We start from the raw sequence: 25,349 nt of genomic DNA on the forward strand, positions 1-25,349 counted from the left end.
GACCTGTGCGCCTAGACGGCGCCCGGTCTCCTGTGCCTCTTACATAACAGATCTTATTGTCAGACAGTACGTGTATTCGGTCCATTGGTTGAATCAGTGTATTCGTGTTGTGTTCGTGTTGTGGTTCAGTATCTGCCCCTGAAGGACCTGCTTTTCATCTTAAGATCCTTGACCCACACGTGACACCCCACATATTCAACACTTATTTGCACCGCCGGCGGTGCATGAGTCACGTGATATTATTTGCAGCGCCGGCGGTGTCTGTATTGGCTGCCCGCCCAGGCGCCCATGTTAGATAACTGTTACGCCACTAGCAAAAGTGTAGGCCCACACTTAGTGTGGAATAATAGTACCCTTTATTGGTGACCTCACGCAGTCAAGAGGGACAGAGTGTGTGTAGTTTGGCCGCAACGGGTCACCTGTCACTGCGGTCTTATGCGTAAGCGTGTTAGACCGCAGCGTCAGAGAGGGCCCAAATGACCCGGGCCAAACTAGGATGGTGGAGGGGACGGTGGTTGAACCAGAGACAGCGGCGCCGGCGAGCCCGTCTGGAACTGGTGGTTGAGCTGATACAAGACTGACGCGTTCGTCGTGAAATAAACTCTGAATGCCTCCGAGGTCCATCTCCCGAGCATCCGAATCTGGTCGTTGAGAATCCCACTATCGTGCGCATGTTGCGCTGCACCTTTCCGAAAGCTGTGGCCTGAGTACCCGTCTGTTTGTAACCCAAGAGTTCTCAGTTTGGTAGAGAGGGTAGATAGGAAGTTGCTGCGACTGAATGGTCTTCTGTGGAAGGAGAATAACGGGGCGTCGTGCTCCTTGGGGTCGAGGAGCAGCAGCTTTTGAAGCGCGTCGACTGGGCATGCTCCGTCTCCTGTTCTCGCGAGGATGATCTGCACTCCTTCGTGGCGGCGGTCCGTCTTACTCCTCTTGAGTGTGAGTTGAGCATGGTCGGACGAAGACGAGAGTCTGATGTCTGAGCGCGTCAGTTTCGTTGCTAAGAAGATGGAAGGTGTGCCAAGGTCTTCTCTCTTGTATGTGAATTCTCCGACGCGGAGGAATCCAGCAAATGCCACCCGGCAGGCGGCTGCGAAGTTCAGATCATCCCTGAGGTCAACGGTCATCTGCGAGGGCTGTAGCGGAAGTGTGTCTAAGCCCGCGGATAGCGCTGTGATGGCCTCACGCGAAATCGGCTTTCTGACTCGTACTTTGGCCGTTGTGCTGAGTCTTCTCGCGCCATCGATGAGACGGCGGAAGTGCTTGTTATCAAAGAGTTTATCATCAAGAAAGTTATCAATGTGGTAGGCCCGGAGGGCGGCTAAGTCTGCCAGGGCCGTGTCTGGCTTGACTGATTTCTGGCCGGAATTGCCAAGGAGTCGTGAGGTTAGCCACGAGATCAGTGAGTGCCTCGAAGCTGGCCACGCTGGCAAGTTTTGCAGCGCGCAGTGCCTCTCGTAGTTGCGCTGGGCAGAGAGGTACACGGAGCGCGTGTTGGCGCCGAGCCCGTTCCAGAGCAGCTTCAGGTGGCCTGCGTTGAGCTGATGAGCTCGTGAGGAGAACCACGCGGGCGGTTCAATACCGAGAGATCCTGCCAGTGAGGGCAAATGTTAGCAATCTGTTGAAGGTTATTACGCGAGAGCGCGTCTGCTAATGTGTTTTCCCCGGAGGGTAGCCAATGTGGCACGATTTGGATGTCCCTCGCCGCGGCTAGGATAAGCAGGCTCTTCAGAGGTGCATTGGGCGGACCATGAAGGAAGCCTTTACTTAGTCCTGTGTACGCTGTAGAGCTGTCCGTGTGGACCACGAGGGTGTGATGAAGCCAATGTTGGCTGAAGAGTAGGAAGCCTTGTAGGATGGCGTCTACTTCGTTGGTGTTGATGTGCGCATGTGCGTCTTGAGCAAGGGCCAATGTGGCAGCATTGCTTGCATGAAGCTGGTGGCAATGGGCCAGCCAGCAGTCCGATGTGGACTTGGAAGAAAAGAAGAAGAGCCCCTGGCCTGTGGTGGAGGCATCTGTGTATAGATGCGTGATGTGGCGGCGGCAGGGGTCGATTAGGAGTACGCCGTTGAAGAGAGACAAGGAGTCCCTCCACCATTCCAAATCGTCACGTACCTCGTAGGGGATACGGCGGCGCGCGCTCTTCCCACGTGGGAAGGCGGCTTGGAAGGTGTATAGAGACTGCAGCCTTGTTCTTCCTAGCCGGACGACTCTTGAGCAGAAGGCTAGTAAGCCTGTAAGACTCTCGGTTTGCTTGAGGCTGAGACTCGCTGCGTTCAGGGCAGCTGCGGCGTCCAATGTGGCGCGGCACAACTTCTCTGGTGGCAGGCGAGCTTCCATCGCAATGGAGTCGATTTGGATACCTAGGACCGCGACGCATGTCCCTTGCTCGTCCTTTTTGGTGTTGCGAGGGATGCCTAGGCGGTCGGTTACCATGTTGTAGACCTCGTCGAAGGCACCCGCAGGGTCGGACACTGAGGGCGATCTTGTGATGGCGATGAAGTCGTCTAGGTAATGGCTCATGTAGAATGCAGGGAGGAGGCACTGGAGTATCCAGTGGAGAGCCTCCGCAAAGAGGTTGAATAGAAATGGGGCTGTTGCCAGGCCAAATGGGAGGCAGCACTCGACGTAGGTGGAGTCGTTCCACCGAAAGGCTAGGAGGTGCTGGTTATCCTCAGCAACGGGGACTATTCGGAAAGCGTCCTTGATGTCCCTTTTGATGATTGTGCAGCCTGGGCCGGCCTGCACAACCTGGTCGTATATATCGTCGATATTCATATACTCGATGGTTGACCAGCTGTCTGGTATACCCTGGTTGACGCCTCGGTCAGGGGGCCATGATAGGTCGTGGATGCGGCGCCATCCCCCATCCTGTTTAGGAACTAACCCAAGCGGCGAGATGAAGGAAGGTTCAGAGGTCAATCTAACCCGACAGAGCCTAAGATCCTCTGCTAATTTTTCCGTGATAATGTTGGGTTCGTGTATGTGGTGGTTGGTGGAATGGTAAGACTGCCTCTTGCCTCTGTAGCCTATCTGGACACCGTGCGTTAGGATGCCCACGAGGGTGGGCCCGAGGTTTCCGGGATAGTAGCGGAGGAAGTTGCTCTAGCTTTGCGTGTGTAGTGGTGAAGGAGAGAACTCTAGTTTCGGGAGTTCTAGGTTGAAGACGGGGTACTGGGTGGCTGTGTTAGGCCTCGCCGGTTGACCACACGGTATCGCGCCTGTCGCTGGTAGGTAGGAGGCTACCTCGTTGTTTTCGCTAGGGCCTCTCCTCACCGCTCGGCTGGCTTGCTATTTCTTCTTGCGGCAGGACGAGGCACCGTGGTCGCCTAAACCGCATACCGTGCACTCGTGACGTCTCTTGCAGCCTTCCCAGAGGCACCCTGTCGTGTTGAACTTGTCACAAACCTCTGTCTCATTGTTTGAAGATCTGGCCCGTCTCGCCTGTCGGGGCCGGGCTGCTGGGGAATGCGGTGGTGACTTGGCTGGCAGGGTGAGGTTGTGGCGGAGGTATTTCTCGCGGAATTGGGCCGTGACCAGGTAGCTATCCGTCGACAGCTCTCCCTTATCCAGTATATATTGATGAAAGTTAAGAGCAAGCGGGAGTACCGCTTCCGACCAGTGATAGGTCTGAGCAAAGTCCAGGATCTGCCTCATGAACATGAGCATATTGGGGACCGCCCTAGGGTGCTTATCGCCGAAGAGGTATCCTATGGCTGCCAGGTAGGTGAGGAAGCAGCCGGTCCATATTTGGGGGTTGGGGCCCCAGTCCTTGAGCGATGACGCTGTCTTCTTGAAGCCTACTGTACCTCCTGACTCGGTCATCTTGAAGACCCTGTCTTCCTGATCTAGATTGGTGACCGATTTTTCTTTAAGGCGTATGAGTTCGGTTGCCTTCAGCTTCCCCTCGAAGATGCGAGTTGTCAACCTAGCACCGATACATGAATGCAGACATCGAACAAAAGATCAGTGTAGATTGAGGATCAAAAGGAGCGTGTGTTTTCTTATCTAAAGGAGCGACGAGAGTCGGTCTCTTATACCCGTGTTTAGTCTGCCGATTCATAGACAGCAGGCTGTTGCCTGACGCTAGTTGTGGTCGTTCACTCTCATCGTGAACTTGTTCACGATGATCGTGATCCTTGCCTCCAACAGTAAGCGAAGGTCTCCGGAGCTTGACACGAGTAAGGAGGGCGGCGGAGACACCCGGGAACATGTCGATGAGTGGTTTCACTTCAGGGGGTGGCTCACGGTTTTCCTCTTGGTTATCCTCGTCGATTTGCAGGTCCCCCTGAGGCCTCCTTCGGCGGAGGTCGGTCTCGGCTATATCTAATTCCAGACGCCTGGCCCTGTCCCGCTGTATTTGACCTAGCCAGCTGGCGCGGTCTGCGGCGCTCATGGTCTCCCAGATGTGGGGTGGAGGCCATGCGGAGTCCTGTGGGGCGGGCGCGACGGTGATGGACTCGGGAGGGCGTCATCGTACAGCGGGGGAAGGGGGCGGAAAAGGGGGGTATATGCAGCCTTGTTAGTGCTATAGTTGCGAGAGAATGACTTGGAGACTGAAAGTCGAGTCTTGACTGCGTGAGAGATGACGAGACAACTGCCGAGGCGAGCAATTGACTCCCCGTGAGGCAGTTGCAGGAGGGAAGAAAACCCCTCAGTGAACCTTCCGAGCCGGGAAGTCTATTGTGCAGTGTGGTCATCACGTGAGGCAACCCCAATAAAACTACTCCCTATATGTTATGCGACAGCCCACCTATCAGTCGCCAGCCCTCCCCCAATCTTTACTTCGCAACTTTCCGGGTCTGCCAAGTGCGCACTCGGAACAAATAATATAACATAACTGTCCCAAAGACGTTGAAGGCCATGTAACAGCAAAAAATGGCATAGTTGCGCCAGCGTTCGTCCCAGTTGATTCGGCGTGTCGCTAGATACTGGTCTGCGGAAGAGAGAGCAATACTGGCACCCAGACGTCGCGTCAGGGTTATAGAGTGTACTGGGCGCCTTTTGAAGAAACACGGCCAGGTACGCGCCGCATGTCTGACCAGACGGCGGATCAAACGTGCTCATCTCGCTGTCGGAGCAGACAACCTTGCGCCCGTGAAGTGCTGCGCTGGCGAGACCACTCACATAATATGTGAACGGGGAGACGCGCCACATGAAGATCCAGAAACCCGGGAGAGCATCAGGCGGTTGCATGACGCCGTTGAAGATGAGCGAGAGACCGAATATGAGGACCGCCAGCATGGCGCCCAGCGCAGGATCCGGAATAGCTGCCACCACCATCTGCGCAATAGTGGCAGCGTATATGTAGAACTGAATGACGAGAAGGAGTACCAGACCTTGGCTGTCTGCAGACCCGCTGACACCGAACACGGGAAAGTAGAAACACGCCCACGCGCAGATACCTAGAAGAATCTGCCAGGGCACTTCAACGAGCATCTGCGATAGAATGAACACCTTCCAAGAGTAGACTCTTGATGGCCGCTCGCGGACTTCGTATAGAGAGCGTTGGATGACGAACTTAGGCATGATCTGGTTGACGAGCGGAGGGAAAATTGTGGCCAGCAGAAAGATGCCGAATAGAGCGTTCTGAAACCCTTGCTGGGTGTCACCGGCTTTCCAAAAAGAGAATCCGATGAACAAACCAGAAGCGATTCCCAAAAGGAACTTGGTAAAAATATATTCGGGTTGACGGAAATACTGCTTAAAGGCGCGACCGGCGACGTGGACAAACTGGGCGTACAGAGGTAGGGCAAACTCGTGGGAGAACTCGTCGTTTTCCGCGCCTTCGCCGGAAGCCTGTTCCGGGCGACTGTTGGGGCGATCGAACTCAGCGAGGACTCTGTCCCGCTCCGAGCTGTTATTCCATTGTTCGACCCAGTCCACTCCTGACGCACCATCTCCAGATACCATTTCGAGAATGTACTCGGCGGGGTTTTCCTGCCCACCACAGGGTCTGCCCCCGGCTCGGGCAAAATAGTCAAGGAGGATGCGGGACTGTGGACCAATGTCCCCAAAGTATACTGTTTTACCTCCCTGTGCCAAGAAGAGCAAGTGGTCGAACGTTTGGAACAGGAGAGCATTTGGCTGGTGAATGGTCGCCAACACTGCCTGGCTATTGTCTGCTAGCCGTCGAAGGAATGCGCAAATAGTCCAAGAACTCTGGGAATCGAGACCGCTAGTAGGCTCGTCGAGGAAGATGAGAAGAGATGGCTTTGCCGCGAGTTCCACCCCGATACTCAATAGCTTCCTCTGTTCCACGTTCAGACCCTCGCCTAAGGAGCCAACCACAGCTTCGGCAAAGTCTTCCATGCCTAGCATTTGGATGACCTCTTCGACGTATTGGTACTTCCCTTTCTTGGAGACGGACCGGGGCTGACGCAACACGGCACTAAAGCGAAGCGCCTCTCGAACCGTGGTTGTTTCCAGGTGGAGATCTTGCTGCTGGACATACCCGGCTCTTCGGGGGAAGCCTGACGTGGTCACCTGTCCGTTGACCAGGATGTCGCCGGTGACCACTCCGATCGAAGTCCTCTGAGCTAGTACGTCCAGGAGCGTAGTTTTTCCTGCACCAGAAACCCCCATCAGGGCCGTCAGCGTACCTGGCTTGACCCAGCCATTCACGTCTTTTAGCAGCCGTCGCCTGCCTTCTTTGACAGGGATGTCGTAGTTGACGCCCCTCCACGTAAGGACATCATTGTGCTGCGGCAAGTGAACCATCTTGTCGCCGCCAGGAGATGGGGCAATCGGATGATTCTCCTTCCCTGTTCCTTCAACATCCACCTCTTGAAGGTAGTGGGGGGCATGACCAGGACGGAATACCAGGGCTTCCGCCTTGGGCCTTCGCCCCTTGTTGAACTCAGTGGCAGCCAGATAGACTAGGTGGAAGAATACCAGGAAAGCGACCAGGATTCCATAGTTCGGCCAGAGATGGGCATACGTGTACCTATAATTTGCTTCAAGGAAGGCATCCCCTGAGATGGAACGTTGTCCTGGCACCGCACCGACGGCAGCGCATATGACTGAGTCTCCAGTTCCATAGGGGGGACCAAATGGGCACAGTCAAACTCGCGTCCGTGAAACTCGTTGCTAAGAAGGCCCTGAAAAGCGTAAAATAGAGGGTTGACCCATCGAATCCAGGCAAACCAAGGGTGCATGTATGCCTGCGGTACCATGAAGCCGCTGTACACGATAGTTGCGAGTATCAGGATGCCAGCGATGCCCATGGCTTGGCCGATTGTCCTAGTAGTGGAGGCAATCGAACGGAAGATACCTGACATGATGAGAACCGTGGTGATGAGAAAGAGATAGAAGATGAAGAACTGAGCTGGCTCCCTGCGTAGATTCACGAGGAAGTAGAGCACGATGCTGAACAAAGAGCATCGGAAGAGCTTGACAGGCAAGTCAATAAGGACGCTTGCCAGTGCCTCGGTAAAGGGGTGGACAAATGCATATCTGGCTTGCTTCTCCATGATAGGCCTCTGGCTGTACAGCTGCATGATCTCGTTGATTGTGATCAAGGCGTTCATGAGCACCGCGAAGAAGATAACGGCTCCTTTCTGAAAGAAGGCGTTGCTCGTGTTGGGAGAATTGTAGAAGATCGAACCGATGATAAAAGACAGGACTAGTTGGATTATGATCGTAGACATTGTCGTCGGGATGTCGTTGCGCATCCGCTGAAAGGCCCGCCGCAGGCATAGGCGAATTTGCATAGGGATCGACAGGAGGTAAGGACTTGTCGGCCGCGTGTGTCTGGCTTGCTGCTTCTCGTGACTCTCTTGAAACTGCTTTCCAGTATCTTTGCCGAGTGGATGTTCGCGCTCATAGGCGCTAATGTCAGCCTTGAGCTTCTCGTAATCCTGGCTGCGTCTCCAATACTCCGCAAACTCCGCCGCGGTGCGAGGCACTTTTTTCTCCATGCCTGGCCGCGGCTTGCGCTCACCAGGATTGGTGACGGCGGTAAGGAAGTCTGGTGAGACCTGCCGGGGATCCCGATGCCAGCCCATGTCCTGAAAGTACTCGACCGCACGCCTGCAGGGTCCGTAGAATATCTCGTGGCCTTCGTACAGAATAACCACTTTATCGAACAGATCGTACATGGATTGCGAGGACTGATATGCCGCAATGGCGTGGCAAGATCTGCCAAGGTCGGCTGATAGGCGCAACGACTTGATGAATTGAAGTGCCGTTACCGCATCAAGTCCTCGGGTGCTGTTATCCCATGCTCCGATGCGAGCCCTGGAGAGGAACATTTCCGCTATGCTCACCCTCTTGCGCTCGCCGCCGCTAACACCTCGAACAAAATTGTCGCCAACCTTAGTGTGGTAGGTGTGTGATAGGCCGAAAACAGCCATAACAACCTTGACGATCGTGTCGACGAAGTCTTTTCTCGTCAGACCTGGAGGGCGCTGCTGCGGCGCGCGTGCGGCTGCAGCAAAGGAGAGCGTCTCCCCGACCGTGAGATGCGGAAAGTGTTCGTCCACTTCTTGATTATATGCAACCTCTCCACGGTATTGTTTAGTCATTTGCTCGAAGCCGATGCCCTGGAAATGGATCTTGCTTTCGGGCTCCAGGGTGAGGCCTTCGAGGTGTCCGCAGAGCGTTTTGAGGAATGTTGAGCAGCCACTGCCTGGGCAACCCAATACGAGGAGCAGCTCGCCGCTTTGAAGGAAGCCGCCAAAGCTCCGAAGAATGCGTCGACGAGGAACCAAGACAGAACTAAGAAGAACCCTTGCAGCAAGGCGGAACGGAACCATCAAGCTGGAGAGGACGGTTTCCTGGAACTGCAACGACGAACCAGACCCGGACACCGACAGGCCTGAAAAGACCACCCCTTGCCGCTCCAGCGTAATGCCCGAGTCGTTGAGGGATGCCAGTGTCCGCTGTGCCCATCTATAATGGTCAAAGCTTTTGTTTGAAGGATCGAGGCGAGGATCGTCGTCATTGTCGGACAGATCAGAGTTGGCCTGGATCGGGACGCTTTGTCGTTCTCGTAGGTTCGAAGCGATGCGAACTAGATTCTGCAGCTCTTGATGTTCGAGGATCTTGGGCGGCTTTTGTTCGTGTCGAGTGCCGTTGGCGTCGCCCATCGTAGTTGTTGACATGGCCTGTACGACTTTTGACACGCCGGTTTCTGGCGCGAGGGAAAGGTGATTGACATGGCTTCAGTCAAGCCAGGATACGGAAAGCGATCACCATTTATGTGTATGGAATAAAATACTTCGAACACCCGTTAAGTTGCCAAGGCAAGGGCTTAACGGCTGAATATTCAGCCCAAAGGGTAAATACCGTATACCTGCTATCAAACTCTTCTGGAGGAACCCCCTAGAACCCCCTTTCGACTGCGGCGGTAACCAGCTATTAAAACCACTTCAAACCTGTAGTAAGGGAATTGACTGATAGACATAGGGGTCCCTCTACCACTTCCTGTCAAGTCTAATCAACTATATACCGTATATTGAGTTCCCCTTTCCCTGTAGCTTATAGGAAAACGTCATTTAGTCAATGTACCGTGGTGGATACGGCGGATCGATCAGCTGCTGAGCCTGACGGCGTTGTTGGTCAGCAAGGCGCATCTTCATCCCTACGTTGTAGTCAGCCATAATCGCAGTACGTAGAAAACGTAGGCGTATAAACCTTCCGTGGGCGTGTGGTTATAGAGGTTCTGACGGTCGAAAGGCGCCTCGAGGAGTAGGCCTTGCAACGAGGTAACTCGTGACACTGCAACATAACTGATACCGGCCTGGAAGTCGCGTGTAGCGAGGTCAGTAACTATCTGATCCTTCGTTAAGCTCTGGCATTTGTGAACAGTGATGGCAAATGCCACGATCAGGGGAAACTGGGTGCGAGAGCAGGTCTCGTTGCCCACTAGGAAATCACGCGTGACGGGAAGGATGGGTACGATTTTCCTGCCCTCGTCAGTTGTCAGATACGGCGGTCCGTCGTAGTTATCCAAGTCCACCATGATAACGTCCGGGGGATCTTGCCACGGGTTGGCGCCTTCATTCCAAGCGACATCATATATCGTACCCTGGGCGCCATTAACCAGGCCAGCTGGTTGCCACAAATTAGTTGTGAGCATTACCCTGGCGCCTCTAGCAACAGCAAACTTGTTGGATAGATTGCCAGCGTTGTCGCTTGCCGCCTGCCCCGCGCCTTTGCCCTGGTTCTTTGCCTCCACCTGTATTGCCGGGGCGTTCAGGTGCACCATATGCTCGTAATTGTATTCGTTAACGCGGGCCTTTGTAGAATACACCCGCATAGCGGCCTTGAATCTGTCAACCTCGCTCTGCGTTAGCTTGGCCTGCACCCGACTGCTAAGGAGGTCCCAGGAGGGTATAGATAACTTGACTTCACGCAGTTCTTGCAAGGCCTGGCGGAACCGGGCCTGATCATCACCAGTCTGGCGCTGCACCGTGGTCAGGAAGACGGTGCGGTCAAACAGCCGGTAGGCCACCTGTCCTCTCCTTTCCAACGAAGACAGGCCAGTGCTGGCGGTTGAATACAGCGGCTTTTGTCGGACGGGTGGTAGCTGGAAGAAATCGCCCACAAGCAAGACGCTCACACCACCAAAGAACTCGAGGCTACGCTGTGGAAAGGCCTGTCGCAGGCGAGAATCAATTCGCCCGAGCTGCTCAAGTCCTAGCATGCTCTTCTCATCAATGACGAGGTACCTGACGTGCCGTAGGCGGGACTGAAGGGCGGCTGCGTCAGCTGGGCGAAGGTCGGTAAAGGCACCGCCTACTGGGAGACGTAGCAAGGAATGTATGGTGCTGCCCTGTATCTGGTTACTCGCAACACCCGTTGGCGCTACGCGGCAAATAGGGCTAGGATTGGGCAGGGCAGCCGCCTGAAGGTGGGAGGAAAGCACCTTGATAAGGAAGGACTTGCCCGTGCCACCGCCGCCGTCGACGTGGAGAAGGATTTGAGTAGGATTTTGCGCCTGGAAGTGACCCATGAAGGTATCGTACACTAACCGCTGTTGCGGGTTGAGCTGGTCACGCCAGTGAGGGCCAAGGACCTCCACATCGTTGGCTATAGGGTTGCTAGCGATGAGGTCTTTCCAGTAGCTGTCTCGAAACTCTGGATAAGTGCCCACATGCCGTGTCCAGTCGTAATTGACATCGATATCGCGGCGGCCAAGTAGGTCAAGACCTTCCTGGGTAAGGGGGTTGTCAGGTAAAAGGGCGGCGAGACGGATCCAGTCTTCATCATCAAATTCCTCCTCCACTGGCAGAGCCTCGTACTGATCCTCTTGAGGTTGTAATCGAACCTCTTTTGGCCGGCCGTAATGGTCATCACCATGACTGTGGTGCTGCCAACAATAGGAGAAGGCCTGAGCGTGAGAATTAAAACGATGGCCGTCAAACATGAGGAGCTCATCATGCCGACGATGTGGGTGGTTCAATGCCAGCTTTACGCGGCAGTACTCTGGCCACTGTTGGCCTTCTGGATCAGCCTGATAGCGAGGAAAGTAGACCAATACACGCGGCCTGCCGTTGACGTTGGCTGGCTGCCATTGCTTCCACTTGGAAGGGTCCCTAGAGTGGAAATTCCAGTATTTGAGAAAGGAAACATAGGTCAGGTCCTCTAGGGATTCGGGGCGTTGACAGTACTTTTCGTAAACGTTGGGGGCCTCGTCAACCTCATCGGCGTCAATCCGTAAAGAGCGGGAATGCATGTCAGGATTACGGCAATCAATGTGTAAGCAGGTTCGTGAGCCCTCTTGTAACGGCAGACCGAGGAGCAAGTGGCTAACCTCCTGCTTCGAGTAGTCTCGCTCAGCAACTAGCTGATTTAGGAGCTTTGACGTGAAGGAAATCAGCGGGTTGTGGTCCTTGACCCGGGGCATCAGGGCCTTCCTAATCTGGGCAAAAGACTCACTCTTCTTCTCTGACTTGGAGCAGTATTTAGCTGCGTAATCGATCACCTGCTGCAGGCTCGTGCAGGGTGAGACATCTGTATTGGCTAGCTACGCGACGGCAAGTAAGCGGTTGTAGTGGTTCATCTGGCTATCGTTCCGCTCGCCCCTGAAGCTCCAGTGCTTAGAATGAGGAACCTTTTCAAGGGAGGCTAGCAGGCGCTGCCCGTGAGGAAATCCAAAGCGACACTCCACCTGCTTGGTATGCTTGCTGAGCTGCATACAGTAGTTGTTGCAGCGATGGCGCTGCACGCGGTTTACCACCATCGACAGGAACTGGACGGTAAGGGGATGTTCCAATAGATTACTGATCAAGGGATTCCCTTCCCCAGGTGCCTGCACCCTCTGAGGCTCTGGGTTGACAGCGGATACGTGATATCCCCAGATTCGGGCAAATCGCTCCCGGGACTGGCTGTCATCGGGATCCAAGTCCGGGTGGCCACTTAGCCAATATAGGCCGTGGTGGTGACTGGAACCCCTGCCCTGCCACTCGTAGCGACCCCAAAAGTCCGTTAGGTTGAACTTCTTCTTCAGGACAATAGTCCTGAAGAGCGTATAACGCTTATGGAAGTGATAAGCGGCAATGTGGGCGTTGTCTCGCAGCAGTTGCCGGGACAGAGCCATCCGCGCCGCCTCAGGAGCTGCTTTCCACTCCTGGAATCGAGGCATATGACGATATAGGGACTCCCAGTGGTAATCAGCCGCACTTGCTGTGACGAAAAGGCCAGGCCTGCCTAGATTGTAGGCGTATGCCTCCAATTCCTTCCTTTGCTTATACCAATATGGACGGGTGCCCCTGATCACGGCCGCTTGGCGCGTGATCGACTGGATCAGGGCCTGAGCCTCTGGCTCGTCAGGCCTAGCCATCGCTTCCTCTATATCAGCGCGCGTAAGGGGTTGACGGCGGCGGCCTTCGTGTTGCTTGACCGAGTAGTTGCTCCTCTTTCTGACCTGCGCACGTAATAGCGTGTTGAGGGCGACAAAAGGCCACGTCTTATGCCGGGCAAAACGTCCGTCTTGCCATCTCATCGCATGGGCAAGGTAGTCCTGGTACGTGACGCTCCGTAAGCGAGGCTCCACGAAGTCGGCCTTGCCGTCAGGGTAGAGGGTGGGGAACGCGAGCGTCAACAGCGGCTGGGAACGGTTGAATTCGTTGATAGGAGTCCTGCGAACGGAAGGCAGTGGCATCTGGTGTTGAGCCTGCGCGTTAGGCGGTATATGCTCAAGATCGGCCATACGCTCAGGGCCAGGGGTACCATGAAGCAATCGGGACTGCAGGGCGTTTAATTCGGTGTCTGTAACCTGCAAATCGGGGATCACCGATGCATCTGCATCTGCTGGATCCTCTTCTACATCCTCCTCAACGGGACCTTGAGGGGCCTCGCCGTCAGGTATGTCAGCCACTTGGCTAGCAACGGAAGCAACTATGCTGCCGTCAAGAGGAAGCCGTTGCAAGCGATCCTGCCTCACAACGATATCGCGATAGCCCGGGTGGTGGCGCTGTAGGTAATGCAGCCAGGTCAACAGGCATGAGCGGCGTACCCGGAAATCGCGAGCAAACTGCTGCTGGAAGTGAGGGTCGCCCTCCATATCAGGAGGCCGCAGGAGCACGATATCTAGCTCTTCAGGTAGGACCGGGAGCTCTTCAAATAGCCTACCAACATTGCGAAGGAAGTGGACAACATGGCCGCGGTATTTATACTGAGAGCCACGTACCTGTAGGACCTTCACGTGTACGTGAACCCTAGCAATCAGCATCTCCTCAACCATCGTTAGGCTAGGTAGATTACCGGGGACTTCCCCGAAGTCAAGGCTATTCGCAGCGCTAAAGAAGTAGGGCTCATCAGCGGTTCTCTCCCTATCTCGACTAATGCAGCGGCTGCAGACTCCTAAGCTGTTTTTCTTCATGTCGAACCAATGCTCCCGGCAGCGAATGCAACTATGCATCTTGTCGTCATTCAGGGCAGTATAGAACTCCCGCACAAGCGCCCGATCCTCCTCACTAAGGGCAGGCAAATCAAGGTCCCCTGTAAAAGGTGGATTAACTATCTGATCAAACTGTCGTTCTTGAAGCTGTGGCCGTGGCCGTCGGTTCACGATGCCTTGACGTGTATAGCGGCCGCGGCGATGACCCTGTGGCAGTAATGAAGCAGTGGTAGGGAACGATTCCTGTGGTACAGGCGTGCCTAGCACAATAGGAGCCGTTGTGGCCGTGTCACTAGGAATCGGCGTGCCCAGGACTACTCTTGGCGGGCTTAAGGTGGGAGGGATAGGGAGGGCTCCTTCCGCTGCGCTTGAGGTAGATGGGCCCAGCAGAGGTCTGGGCAGTCCCTGGAGGACGGGCGCCAGACCACGGAATACAGCAGGCGTTGCAGGGGGTTGTGAGCTATTGATGGGCACGAGCGCTTGCGCGTTTCGCCGTGGAGGCGTCAATTGAGCCTGAGAATCGGTCCTCTTCGTCGTTCTGCGCGGCGATAGCCTCGAGGCGATGTTCCGCATGGCGGCAACGGCGGCTCGGGATTCGGCCACTCGCTCCTTTTGGCGTGCCCTACAGCTACTACACTGTCTCGTAAGCCTCGCAGGGTCCTTGACGCTTCGAAACTCGACCTCGGGCAGGTCTTGCTTGCAAGTATGGCAGTTCCGAACTGCCTGGGGTATATCATTCTCCATCCGGCTGCATATATTATTATCCGCCTCTTACCCATGCAGACGACCGGGTAGGTACCGCTTTGGCAGCGAGGGTTTGCTTAGATGTCCCGTAGCGTGACAGATCTCGATATGGGAGGTTGTCTGTAGGGTGTTTTGATTAGGTTCGAACGATCAGGGAAGGAGGGGACACTGCACCGCTCGACCGGAGGCAGGTGATACGTGAGCCGAGACGTCGTTAGCAACCTCGTAAGGTTTGGTGGATAATAGTTTTGACGGCAAAGGGAAAGCAGACGCCATGTCGGTGCTCCAGCCAGAATCGCGCTTGGAGGCCGGAGTTGATTGAAGGACAACCTTAAAGCTCCTGGAGAGCTTGCCAAAAGCGTTACCTAGTCAACGATCGCGGGCTTTCCCATGTAGTGGCGTCGTTAGCGTTGACAACTGACCAATTCAAGCACGAGTTGAGCATAGACCATGCCAATTAGCCAATCAGAAAAAGTTTTATGCTCTTTTTTTCTGACTGAGTAAAACGCCCTTCGGGCTGAATCAACGTGCGGACACTTTGTATAACACAATGGGGCACGTGTACTTGTGGCGGGAAGCCGAGCGGCCGACTCTCCGCTGTGCGGAGGACCCGTCATCATGTCATCATAGCAGACCTACACCAGGTGTCAAATGCAGCGCTGCCCACAAATCAAATCCAAACAAACAGACTGCCAAATAAATACTTGAGGGGGCCTATAGTCCGGCCTATTCCCGTGACTCGGTCTTCCGCAACTCCGTTGTGCTCGGAAGACCAAGCACGGGGGGTACGTTGACTCAGGAAATGGCCGGTTGATTGAGGAAAAAGATACTTCTTTTTCTATATATTTTTATATAGAGAAAGAAGTCACTTTTTCCTATATATAATATATCTTCTTAAATAACTCAAGACTTTATTATCTAATATCTTTTAATAAGTAATTAACGTACATGATAAGCGAGTGCACCGGACAAGTGAGTGCACCAAAAATCCCTCAACCTACATCACTTCCATTTGATCAATTAATTCTGAACGACCAAACATGCCTCAATCAAATAAAGAAGCTAGATTGCTTCTTGCACTTCAAGCCCTTCAAAGTAACCCAAAATTAAAGCTGCGACCTACTGCAAGACTCTATCAGGTTGACTATTATGCCTTGCGTCGTCGGCACAATGGCATTCAGTCTCAGCGCGATACTACTCCCAAATCACGCAAATTATCCGATCTAGAGGAACAGATCATAGTTCAGTTCATTCTCGACCTAGATTCGCGAGGGTTTCCCCCGCGACTACGTGGTGTGGAAGAAATGGCCAACCGACTGCTCGCTGACCGCGACGCGCCACCCGTCGGCAAGCGCTGGGCTTCCAACTTCGTCAAGCGACACGATGAGCTCAAGACGCGGTTTTTTCGTAGATACGACTACCAGAGGGCCAAATGCGAAGATCCAGTCGAGATTCGAAAGTAGTTCAAGCTCGTAGAGAACACAATCGCGAATTATGGTATCGACCTTGCCGATATCTACAACTTTGATGAGGTTGGCTTTCTAATGGGCGTCATTGCAAGCGGAATGGTCGTCACGGGCTCCGAAAGACGTGAAAAACCGAAATCAGTGCAGCCTGGAAACAGGGAATGGATTACTGTCATCCAGGCGATCAATGCGGAAGGCCGAGCGATCCCGCCGTTCATCATAGGTGCGGGCCAATATCACCTCGCCAACTGGTACCGAGACAGCAACCTCCCGGACGACTGGGTTATTGCAACGTCTCCCAATGGCTGGACCGATAATGAGCTAGGGCTTGAGTGGCTGAAGCACTTTGACCGGTGCACAAAGACGCGATCAGTTGGTCGCTATCGTCTTCTGATCCTCGATGGTCACGAAAGTCACCATTCTCTCGAGTTTGAGAAATATTGCCAGGCAAACAAGATTGTTACACTCTGTATGCCGCCTCATTCGTCTCACCTGCTTCAGCCCCTTGATGTCGGGTACTTTAGCCTACTCAAGAAGGCATATGGTCGAGAAATCGAATATCTGATCCGATGCTCGATAACCCACGTTTCCAAGACCGAGTTCTTTCCCGCCTTTTACGCCGCATTCCAGGCCACTATGACGGAGAAAGACATCAAGGCGGCTTTTAGAGGGGCCGGGCTTGTTCCACTTGACGCGGAAAGCGTGATTTCGAAGCTTGATGTGCAGCTACGGACGCCGACGCCGGTTGAGGAGGAGGCCGGCCCCCCTACCACATGGGTTTCAAAGACGCCAAAGACCGTCCTTGAGGCCGAATCTCAGTCTGAATACCTCGATAGACGAATCAGAAGGCATAAAAGTAGCTCTCCAGAGTCAATTCTGGAGGCATTAAAGTCTCTTTCTAAGGGAACAAAGACAATGATGCATGAGAATGCCTTATTGAGGGCAGAGAACCGCGACCTTCGACAGGCAAATGACCTACTAAGTCGACGCCGGAGGGCAAAAAGGACCCGATTACAAAAAGGAGGAGTCATGACAGTAGGGGAAGCAAGGGGAGCAATTGATCAGATTAGTGTAGATGGGCGGGTAGAGGGCGAATCGTCGAGAAGTGGTGGTCAAGGAGGGTCAGCGAGACCGAGGGAAAGGCGCTGTGGAGGATGCGGAAAGACAGGACATAATGCAAGAACATGTCAGATAGTTGTGGAAATATCTGAAGAAGAGTGCAGCGATTAATTTTAATTAATTAGGTGACTTGTTGTGTTTTTCTGGTGATTCCTATTTTAAAGGTTAAGATTTTTGGTGCACTCACTTGTCCGGTGCACTCGCTTATCATGTACGTTATATCTTTTTTATCTTAAGTTACTTAGATAATTTTAGACTTTGTAAGTTTTCTTAATTAACTTAGGTACTTATTTTTATTAAGAATCTCTATAGAAATAGAAGTATCTTTCTTAGTTTCCCTAATCAACCGACCATTTCCTTAGTCAACGTACCCCCCGTGCTTGGTCTTCCAAGTGCAACCGAAACCAAGCACGGGGGACCGGGCCGGTCTCTAGGCCCCCTCAAGTATTGGTGAGGGCTTGAATGTTCCTGCCTCAATTTCCTTGGAACATTCGTGGCCTCGAAGAATGACGAAAGGAAAGGGTCCGTCAGAGGCGGAGACCAAGCGCCAGGTGGCGAGCCATATTGAGCGTCTTAAGAGCGTTGAAGGAACCACATTTGAGAGTTACAGCGAGGAAAACGGAACCTGGACTTTTTCAGTCAATCATTTCTCAACTTACAACCAAGTCACATACAATAGCTGAATTGCTTACCAATGATATATGATGTCACTTAAAACAAATAAGAAATGTTCGGTCGAGTGCGCATGAAAACCTTCTCGTCAATTTTCAAGTTCCAATGACAACCCATTCTAGAACATCGCTAGAGGAGGTTAAGCGCTTGGGTTTGGAAACTTATGAGTGCCGTCTCGCAATACTCGAAAAGTGACAAAACAACCTGCTAATGTGTTGGCTTCACGAGGCAACTCTTTCGATGTAACAATAACAATGTAATTGCCCGTTCTTGTCTCTAATCTAGGCAATCATACCCAAATTCCGCTGCCTTGCAACGGATGCGATCAATTCGCACATTACTTGGGGGGACTAAAAACCCCCCCGGCACCCATATGTCAAGGGCCAAAGCTGCATAACCAGCTTGGTTAAGCAGATCTAGGTGACACGCCTTTACTTATTGCCTGGTCTCTGGAGAGGTTTGCAGGACCAGCCAGTCACGCACCGGTATCACTGAGCCATCTCTACAAGTCAGCACAGAGCTCCACAGCCTGTAAACGGAACATCAAGCAAATACAACGGAGGATCCCGGCTTTCTCTCACGAGGCGGAGTGGCTCGTGCATGCACACACTCTTTTTATATCCAACAGATTTCATAGATTAGTAATTCCGACCGAGTGTTACATTGTTCTCATTGATGCTAAAAGAGTTTTCAATCCTACCGTCTCTGTATTAATATCGCAGATTAGATACAGGGAATGTATAATTTAAAATAGACAAGTAGTGCCCGAGTCGTGCTCTGAATTTCGCGAAATACATTACAGATAATAAAAGCAGGCGAAGCACAATGCAACCAGCTCCCGGTTTTGATGCCATGTCAAGTGTTGATTCTGATTTGCTTTTTTTAAGAAACATGGATTCGGCGCGATTCGTGCTTCTTAACCTTGGGAACGACAATGCTGAGGATACCGTCTTGGAACTTCGCGCTGACGCTATCCTGATCCACCATAGAGGGAAAGCTAAAGGTGCGAGAAAACTCCCCGACGCTGCGCTCAGCGAGCCAGTACTTCGTCTTGTCACCCTTCTTATCGGTCTCCTCCGTGCGTTGAGCGGGCTGCGATGTATCGGGCTCCCCGTCATCACCTACCATGGCACCGCGCATAGTGGTGCCTTCGATAAACCCCGCAGGAGGGTTGCCAGAAGTATAGGTCCGTTCCGATTTTCCACGGATGACCATTGTCTGAGGCTCAGTGAACTCAATGTGAACCTCCTTTTTGTCCATGCCAGGGAGCTCGCCATGGAGTTCGTAGGCTTGACTGGTCTCGCAGATATCAAACTTAGGCTGCCAACGGCGCAATGAGGTATCTCGACCGCTCTGGCCCTGCCGAGTATAGCTGTCGTAGTCGTCAAGAAGCCGGAACAGGGGAGTAAAGGAGGAGTCAGAGTTGTAGAAATGGCGAGGGAAAAGAGCCATTGTGCGTGAGGTTGGCGGTGGGCTTTAGAAAGACGCGTTTGTTGATAAATAGTTGACCTGCAAGGGTGCTCGTCTGTCTGCAAACAGTTGATCTGCAAGAGAACATGACATGAAAGTGGTTGTTCGGGTTCTCTGTCAAGAACTCTAGGACTGGGGGATGGAAACCATCGCTTTATACCTGTGGAAGCAGAACGTGGGGATGATGGCCTTGCAAAAGATGGCTGGCAATCCTGAAGCACACCTCCGCTCAGGGCTTCTTTGCAGGCGAATGGAAGAGCTGCGAACTGTGTGATGTGATGCTCGGTGTCATAGTGACGCGTGCCCCAAACTTACTTGAGGGGTTCTGTGTTTCGGCCCTCACCCAGCGACTGGAGTACTAGAGTCGAGAGAGCGCGAGGAGACGATGACAAAGCACCACAAAACTCAATTTTGCATGGAGAGAGGTATGCGTACTTGCGATCATCCTTGGCGCCATAAAATGGTTCGACATCGCGTTGTCATTTGATAATTTCCTCGATTCCGCGAGCCTGGGTTCTACGTTCTGAGGATTGCGCTTACAAGCGGCCCAATCTTGGCCGTTATAGTCAATTGCCAGCGCCGATGGCGTTGACCATGTACTCTGCTGGTTTCACATCATGTGGACATGTGGGGCTTCCGTTGGAGTCGAAGTACGGGATTAGATTATGATTGTTATTGCCGAGGGCTTTGCGATAGACGAGGCGGCCGCCAGACTTCAGGAGAGGAAGCTCATCAAGGTGCTTAGATAGGACGATTGAAGGCTGGTGCATGGTGCAATGAGAGCTTGGCCGTTGTTCGAGTCGGACTCGAGCTTCGGACGGAACCGGACGATCAAGGAAACGCAAGGAAACGCGGGAGCCAAGGTCAGAGAATAACCCCCAAATCACTAGTGAAATAAGGCGCGGGGAAGCATCAAGGCTTCGTCAATCTAGCAACCTAGGTCCACGGTGGACATCATAACATGTTGCCTTGGTGTTTGGCTCCCGAAAGATTACGAGTTCGTGTATGGCTGCGGTTCTGACTCGTTCACGAGGACCAATCAATTTTCCCTTCATATGCTACTTGTAAGTTTTCTGACCCATCCAAGTGATATTTGTGCTAGGTTCAGAGCATCAGCCTCGGCCCTCCGCAATTTCTCGGGCCGTTAAAGTTCTAGATTCCGGTGTTAACCACCCCGCGTGATACACCCTTACCAGCTATTGCACGATGTAGTGAGGTCAATGGTAACGTTAAAACCCCGCATCGCATACTTCAATGGGCCTTGTCGCAGTCATGATCTGATCCGGAAACTCTATTTCTGCACGGTTTAACCTTGCTGAGGGAGTTGGAGCTGGTGTGTCGCAAGCCATGATCTGATTTAATAACAAGCCCATTTCTTCATAACTTTAACGAGTCGAAGGGGTCAGGCTGTCGAGTCACTACCACTCATGATCTGATCTATTAACTGGCGTATTCCCACGTGAGCAGAGGGACATGAATTGTATTTATTGCGAATGAACACCACTTTCTAGTGGCGTGAATAAATGAACCTCAGCCGACTCGCCACTATAGGTTTACAGACCAACCTGCAATGGCTTCATCTCGAAGAGGACTACTTGTGATCGGAGCTGGCGGCATGGGCCTCGCCATTGCCCGACGTCTTGGGGCAGGGCAGCTCGTGATTCTTGCCGATTCCTCGCAGAAAGTTCTCGATTCTGCTGCATCCTCACTCCAAGATGATGGGCACGAAGTTGAAACTCAAATCGTTGACGTGTCAAGCCACGAATCTGTCGAAAACCTCTCCAAGGTCGCTTCTGGGGCGGCTAGGCTAAACACAGTAATCAACACCGCTGGTATTTCCCCGGAATGGGTACCGCTCGAAGGATCTTCGAGGTGAATTTGCTCGGAACAGCGAATGTCATTGATGCCTTCCTTGAGGTTATGCCTCCTGGTTCCTCGTTGACCTCCATTGCGAGCATAGCTGGCCATTTGGTCCAGAAGGCGGTTAGTCCTGAGCTAGAGAAGCATCTTGCGACATCCCCAAGAGAACAACTACTAGGTCACGATGCTGCTGATCTGGAGGACTCACCTGAGCTGGCATACGGCATTGCCAAGTGGGGAATCATCGTTCGCATGCAGGCTGCAGTTCGACAAGGACAAAAGAAAGGAGTGAGACTAAACACAATCAGTCCGGGCGTGATTATGACGACAATGATACGAAAAGAGCTAGAATCAGAGTTGGGAGATCGGATAAAGAAGATGATTCCGGAGACCCCAATCCCCAGAGCCGGCTGCGCGGATGAGATTGCAAGTCTTGTGGCTTTCTTGTCAGGCCCAGATGCAGCCTTTATTAATGGCGCAGACTTTGTTATCGACGGTGGTGCTACTGCAGCGTCTCGGTTCAGCGATCCAATCCTTGAGTTGGTTTAGCAGAACAAGATATGCAGACGATGAGGTATCTTGAGGGGTTGTTATTGAGCTATAATGTTAGTTATGCTGGAACATGTATTATCAACACAAAGCCGGAGGCTGTACTCAGCTTAATTGACCATCTTACCGTTCTAAATACCCTGGTCGGCGTCCCCATTACCTGTTGCTGACTGTGCAAATCTTGCCCTTCACCTAGAGTTAGACTCCCTCCGTCTCGCAAACGTTTCTTTTTCCTCCGTCGACGTCGGCTAAGTATCTCATTCTCCTGCCGAAGGATCTGGTTTTCGGACCTCAGCGAAGCGATCTGATGCATGATTCCTTGCGTCCCCTTTGCAAACTGGTCCACAGCATGCAGAATCGATGTTGGGGAGCTTCCTTGATGTCGAGATATTCGGCTCTTGATGAATTCGGATTGCGAGCTCGCCTCTGTCGGATTGTGTGGCGTCTGAGAGACCCAAGGTGCCGGTAGCTCGTCAACCCCTTCAACCGGTGTCGGCGTACGCAGATTCACATCCACTCGAGAAATTACACTTTCAGGGTCTAGAGGCACAAGGCCTGCTCCTCGAAAACCCCCCCGGATGTTTTTTTCCGTCCGACTCTTGGAATGCGGCTAAAAATGCCGGAAAGAAATCCTCCTTAGAGATGTGCGTTGTACCCGCCCGCATTTTCTTCTCAATTTGCCGCCCGTATGCTTGCTTGAGCGGGCCAAAACACCCGATATCCAGAGGCTGAAGGATGTGAGATGAATGAGAAGGCATACAGAGCGTGATAATCTTATTTTCTTTGCAGTAGAGCTGGAAGTCGACTGAGAGGTGACTTTCGTGGCTATCCAGGATGAGGAGGCGATATTCACCAGTCATGCGAGGTTTGGTGTGTTTATCGAAATGCCGAACCAATTCCAGACCTCTCTCGTTCGTCGTCCAGCCATTTTCGGTCGTGGCAAGAACCCAGTCGTGCGGTAGAGGGCAACAGGCAGTGAGCTTGAACGATACTATAGGCTTGAACCGGAGCAAGTGAATGACCCTATTCAGTGGTGGATCGATCATAGGAACGCTTTTCCACGTCTGAGCAGATTTGCGTTGGATATCCTTGCTATTCCGGCCATGGCAACTGACTGTGAGAGAGCATTCAGTCTTGCGAAGCTTACAATCACCTCGCAGAGGCATTCACTGCTTGGATCGAGCATTGAGTCGGTCCAATTACTGAAGAACTGGATCAGGGGAGGGCGTATTACTCTAGGGGGGCTATGCTTGAGCAACAAGGCCAGTTAGAGCCAAGGGCAGGGTGCCGAAGCCGGGGATAGCTTCACGTGACTTATAATATATCAAATATCTATCAATCAATCAATCAGATCAGATATAGAGGGTAAACTATCAGTTCAGATCAGATTTGGGTCCTGATCTGATTTGATTGATCTGACAGCAGCGCTGTTGGTCGATGTGTGAACTGGTAGGCAGATTCTCAATCAACGGGCAGGTTCTGTGGATTGATGGATTATATAATCGAAGCGCTCGTGGATTGAGATGCAGATTGATTGAGGTCAATATATTGATCAATTACGTTGAAGTCGTGCATTGGGTTTCCTTTATTGATGTTGAGACATACTCAGAACCAGCTGGCGAACTCCCTCAATTTCGGCAAACGATGCCCTTGATCTCTAATTGTCATGTGACATGGCGACGATCAAGCATCTCCGAGTATCTATGAATCTCGTCAGTCAACCAGGGTGTCGGCGAGTTTGGTGGCTATTAGGGTCACATCATAATCTTCCATGTATCCACAGGCAGGCCAGCCTCGTCAAAGCTCCAGTCGAACTTCGCGTGCGCAACAGGCTCGTCGGTGGGATCGTGGTAGGAGACGAGGTATTGGTGGGCTAAAGCTTCGGTGGCTGTTATTCGCTTTTTGGGGTCGAAGACGAGCATCTTATCAAGGAGTTCCAGGGCTGGGATGTTCAGTCAGACCGTCAGACGCTGGAGAGAGGATGGATAACTCCTGAATCTCACCCGAAAATTCGGCGTTCTTGAATTTGTTTTTGAGGGGGGGGGTGCCGCTCGCGCTTCGGTAAGGACTCGACAAACCGCAGCGTCTGCCTCAACCTGAATACTATACCGCTGCACTGGTTCTTGGGAATACCTACAGACTCGGCTGCGATGGTGCTGATGAAATCTTTAGGAGGAGTTCCCAGAAGCTCTGTGATAATTGAGTACTGGTGCAAGTGGTCCTTGCCGGGGAAGAGGGGCTTCCCCTCAAGCATTTCGGCAAAGATGCATCCCGCGCTCCAAATGTCGATCTCTGCGTTATAGCTTCGCCATGTAAGCATGACCTCTGGGGCCCGATAATATCGCGTCGAGACGTAGCCGGTCATTAGGGGATTCTCTGTCCGCGCAGACCCAAAATCGCAGATTTTCAATCACAGTTCTCGTTGATGAGGATATTGCTGGGTTTGAGGTCTCGATGGACAACACCAGCGGAGTGCACATACTTCAGGCCCCGCTGCCGCCATTATCAGCGAGGTTGCACGATTGGTTGGATAAGCCTCTGCAAGGCATGCATACCATGATCTGATAGAGGAAGTACTGGATGTACGGTTTCTCGAGCGGTTTTGATGTTAATAACCGATGCAGATCCGTAGCGAGAAGCTCTGTAACAAAGTAGCTATTGAACAATTAGTAGGCTGGCCAAGCAATGCCGCCGCTGGACATACATATCCTCGACTGGGGAGATGAAAACGTCGCTGAGAGAGATCACCCAGGGGGGAGTCAGCAGCAAGCGCCAGCGGGTGGTGGGAGACTGGAGCGTACATTTTCGTGCTTGAGGCGCTTCAGCAACTTCAGTTCTCGGTATGTCTGCTTAGCCAAGAAGGGCGTGGTGAAAGGCTGCGTGACCTTCTTGATGGCGACGTTTTGATTCGTAAGCTGGTCTCGCGCGGAGCTAAGTGAGGGTTTAAACCATTATCACACTCCCCAGAAGTCGCTGTTCGCAATCAATAAATCAGTCACGTACCAGACGAGCCCAAATGCTCCCAACCCCACAGGTTGTGGTTCCGAATATCTAGGGTCGAATTAACCACCGCAACAGCGTGCCATTTCTCAGGCTCGCTACCTCGACGTTATCTCAAATGTCGTGCCCAGGATCTGGGTGCGGACGAACTCAGCCATGGCGATAATAAAATTGTCGTTGTATCCATGGAGAGGGAGGAAAGGAGGGAAAAGAGGAAAAGCCCGAGGATGAGGGAAAGATTAAGGGTGTGGCTCGGGCGGTTGCAATATTGGTCGTCCACAGAGGCGGCTGGTTGGGTTGGATTTTGTGAAAATAGATTGAAAGCGAAGGCAGAGTATTTGTATACATAGGCATATGTCATAGCATTCGCCCATTATCTGTGTGCATTTGTGAACGGTTACATTTGCTATTTGCTTTTACTTATCGTGATAGTACTGCCAAAGTTATGGTAGGGTTTCGTATCTGCGGCGTTTGAGCAATATACGCAATTCAAGCCGCCATGCCTATTTCACAAGGCGTGAAAGGCCATTTGGCAGCCTGCAGCAGCACGTGCGGGACTCTGAGAGCCACCACATCTATCTCGACTGCTCAATCGATGACGACCCTCTTAATCAGTGGCGAGTTA

General features: G+C 52.6%; 7 protein-coding genes across 7 annotated transcripts; 2 read left to right on the forward strand and 5 right to left on the reverse strand.

Moving 5' to 3' along the window:
- Positions 1 to 491: 491 nt before the first annotated feature.
- MRS44_013128 (uncharacterized protein) lies at positions 492 to 4,394 on the reverse strand (the record flags this gene model as incomplete). The annotated part of the gene is made up of 4 exons (XM_065616616.1): positions 492 to 1,588; positions 1,765 to 3,103; positions 3,341 to 3,926; positions 4,084 to 4,394. The coding sequence occupies 4 exons, from the start codon at positions 4,392 to 4,394 to the stop codon at positions 492 to 494; spliced, it is 3,333 nt and encodes a 1,110-aa protein (XP_065472688.1).
- Positions 4,395 to 4,779: 385 nt separating this feature from the next.
- MRS44_013129 (uncharacterized protein) lies at positions 4,780 to 9,087 on the reverse strand (the record flags this gene model as incomplete). The annotated part of the gene is made up of 4 exons (XM_065616617.1): positions 4,780 to 4,934; positions 4,993 to 6,537; positions 6,601 to 6,944; positions 6,998 to 9,087. 4 exons carry the CDS (start codon positions 9,085 to 9,087, stop codon positions 4,780 to 4,782), a joined length of 4,134 nt encoding a protein of 1,377 aa, XP_065472689.1.
- Positions 9,088 to 9,495: 408 nt separating this feature from the next.
- MRS44_013130 (uncharacterized protein) lies at positions 9,496 to 14,417 on the reverse strand (the record flags this gene model as incomplete). The annotated part of the gene is made up of 3 exons (XM_065616618.1): positions 9,496 to 9,581; positions 9,635 to 11,969; positions 12,057 to 14,417. The coding sequence occupies 3 exons, from the start codon at positions 14,415 to 14,417 to the stop codon at positions 9,496 to 9,498; spliced, it is 4,782 nt and encodes a 1,593-aa protein (XP_065472690.1).
- Positions 14,418 to 15,628: 1,211 nt separating this feature from the next.
- Positions 15,629 to 17,284, forward strand: MRS44_013131 (uncharacterized protein; the record flags this gene model as incomplete). The annotated part of the gene is made up of 3 exons (XM_065616619.1): positions 15,629 to 15,995; positions 16,065 to 16,910; positions 17,250 to 17,284. The coding sequence occupies 3 exons, from the start codon at positions 15,629 to 15,631 to the stop codon at positions 17,282 to 17,284; spliced, it is 1,248 nt and encodes a 415-aa protein (XP_065472691.1).
- A 1,443-nt stretch (positions 17,285 to 18,727) lies between these two features.
- MRS44_013132 (uncharacterized protein) lies at positions 18,728 to 19,297 on the reverse strand (the record flags this gene model as incomplete). The annotated part of the gene is made up of 1 exon (XM_065616620.1): positions 18,728 to 19,297. The coding sequence occupies one exon, from the start codon at positions 19,295 to 19,297 to the stop codon at positions 18,728 to 18,730; it is 570 nt and encodes a 189-aa protein (XP_065472692.1).
- A 584-nt stretch (positions 19,298 to 19,881) lies between these two features.
- Positions 19,882 to 20,085, reverse strand: MRS44_013133 (uncharacterized protein; the record flags this gene model as incomplete). Its single annotated transcript, XM_065616621.1, has 1 exon — positions 19,882 to 20,085. One exon carries the CDS (start codon positions 20,083 to 20,085, stop codon positions 19,882 to 19,884), a length of 204 nt encoding a protein of 67 aa, XP_065472693.1.
- An 800-nt stretch (positions 20,086 to 20,885) lies between these two features.
- On the forward strand, positions 20,886 to 21,724 carry MRS44_013134 (uncharacterized protein; the record flags this gene model as incomplete). The annotated part of the gene is made up of 2 exons (XM_065616622.1): positions 20,886 to 21,147; positions 21,207 to 21,724. The coding sequence occupies 2 exons, from the start codon at positions 20,886 to 20,888 to the stop codon at positions 21,722 to 21,724; spliced, it is 780 nt and encodes a 259-aa protein (XP_065472694.1).
- Between the last annotated feature and the right edge of the window lie 3,625 nt (positions 21,725 to 25,349).

The sequence above is a fragment of the Fusarium solani genome (genome assembly GCF_023522795.1).
Source record: "Fusarium solani strain SB1 chromosome Unknown bctg00000009, whole genome shotgun sequence".
In the NCBI taxonomy this organism is placed as follows: Eukaryota; Fungi; Ascomycota; class Sordariomycetes; order Hypocreales; family Nectriaceae; genus Fusarium; species Fusarium solani.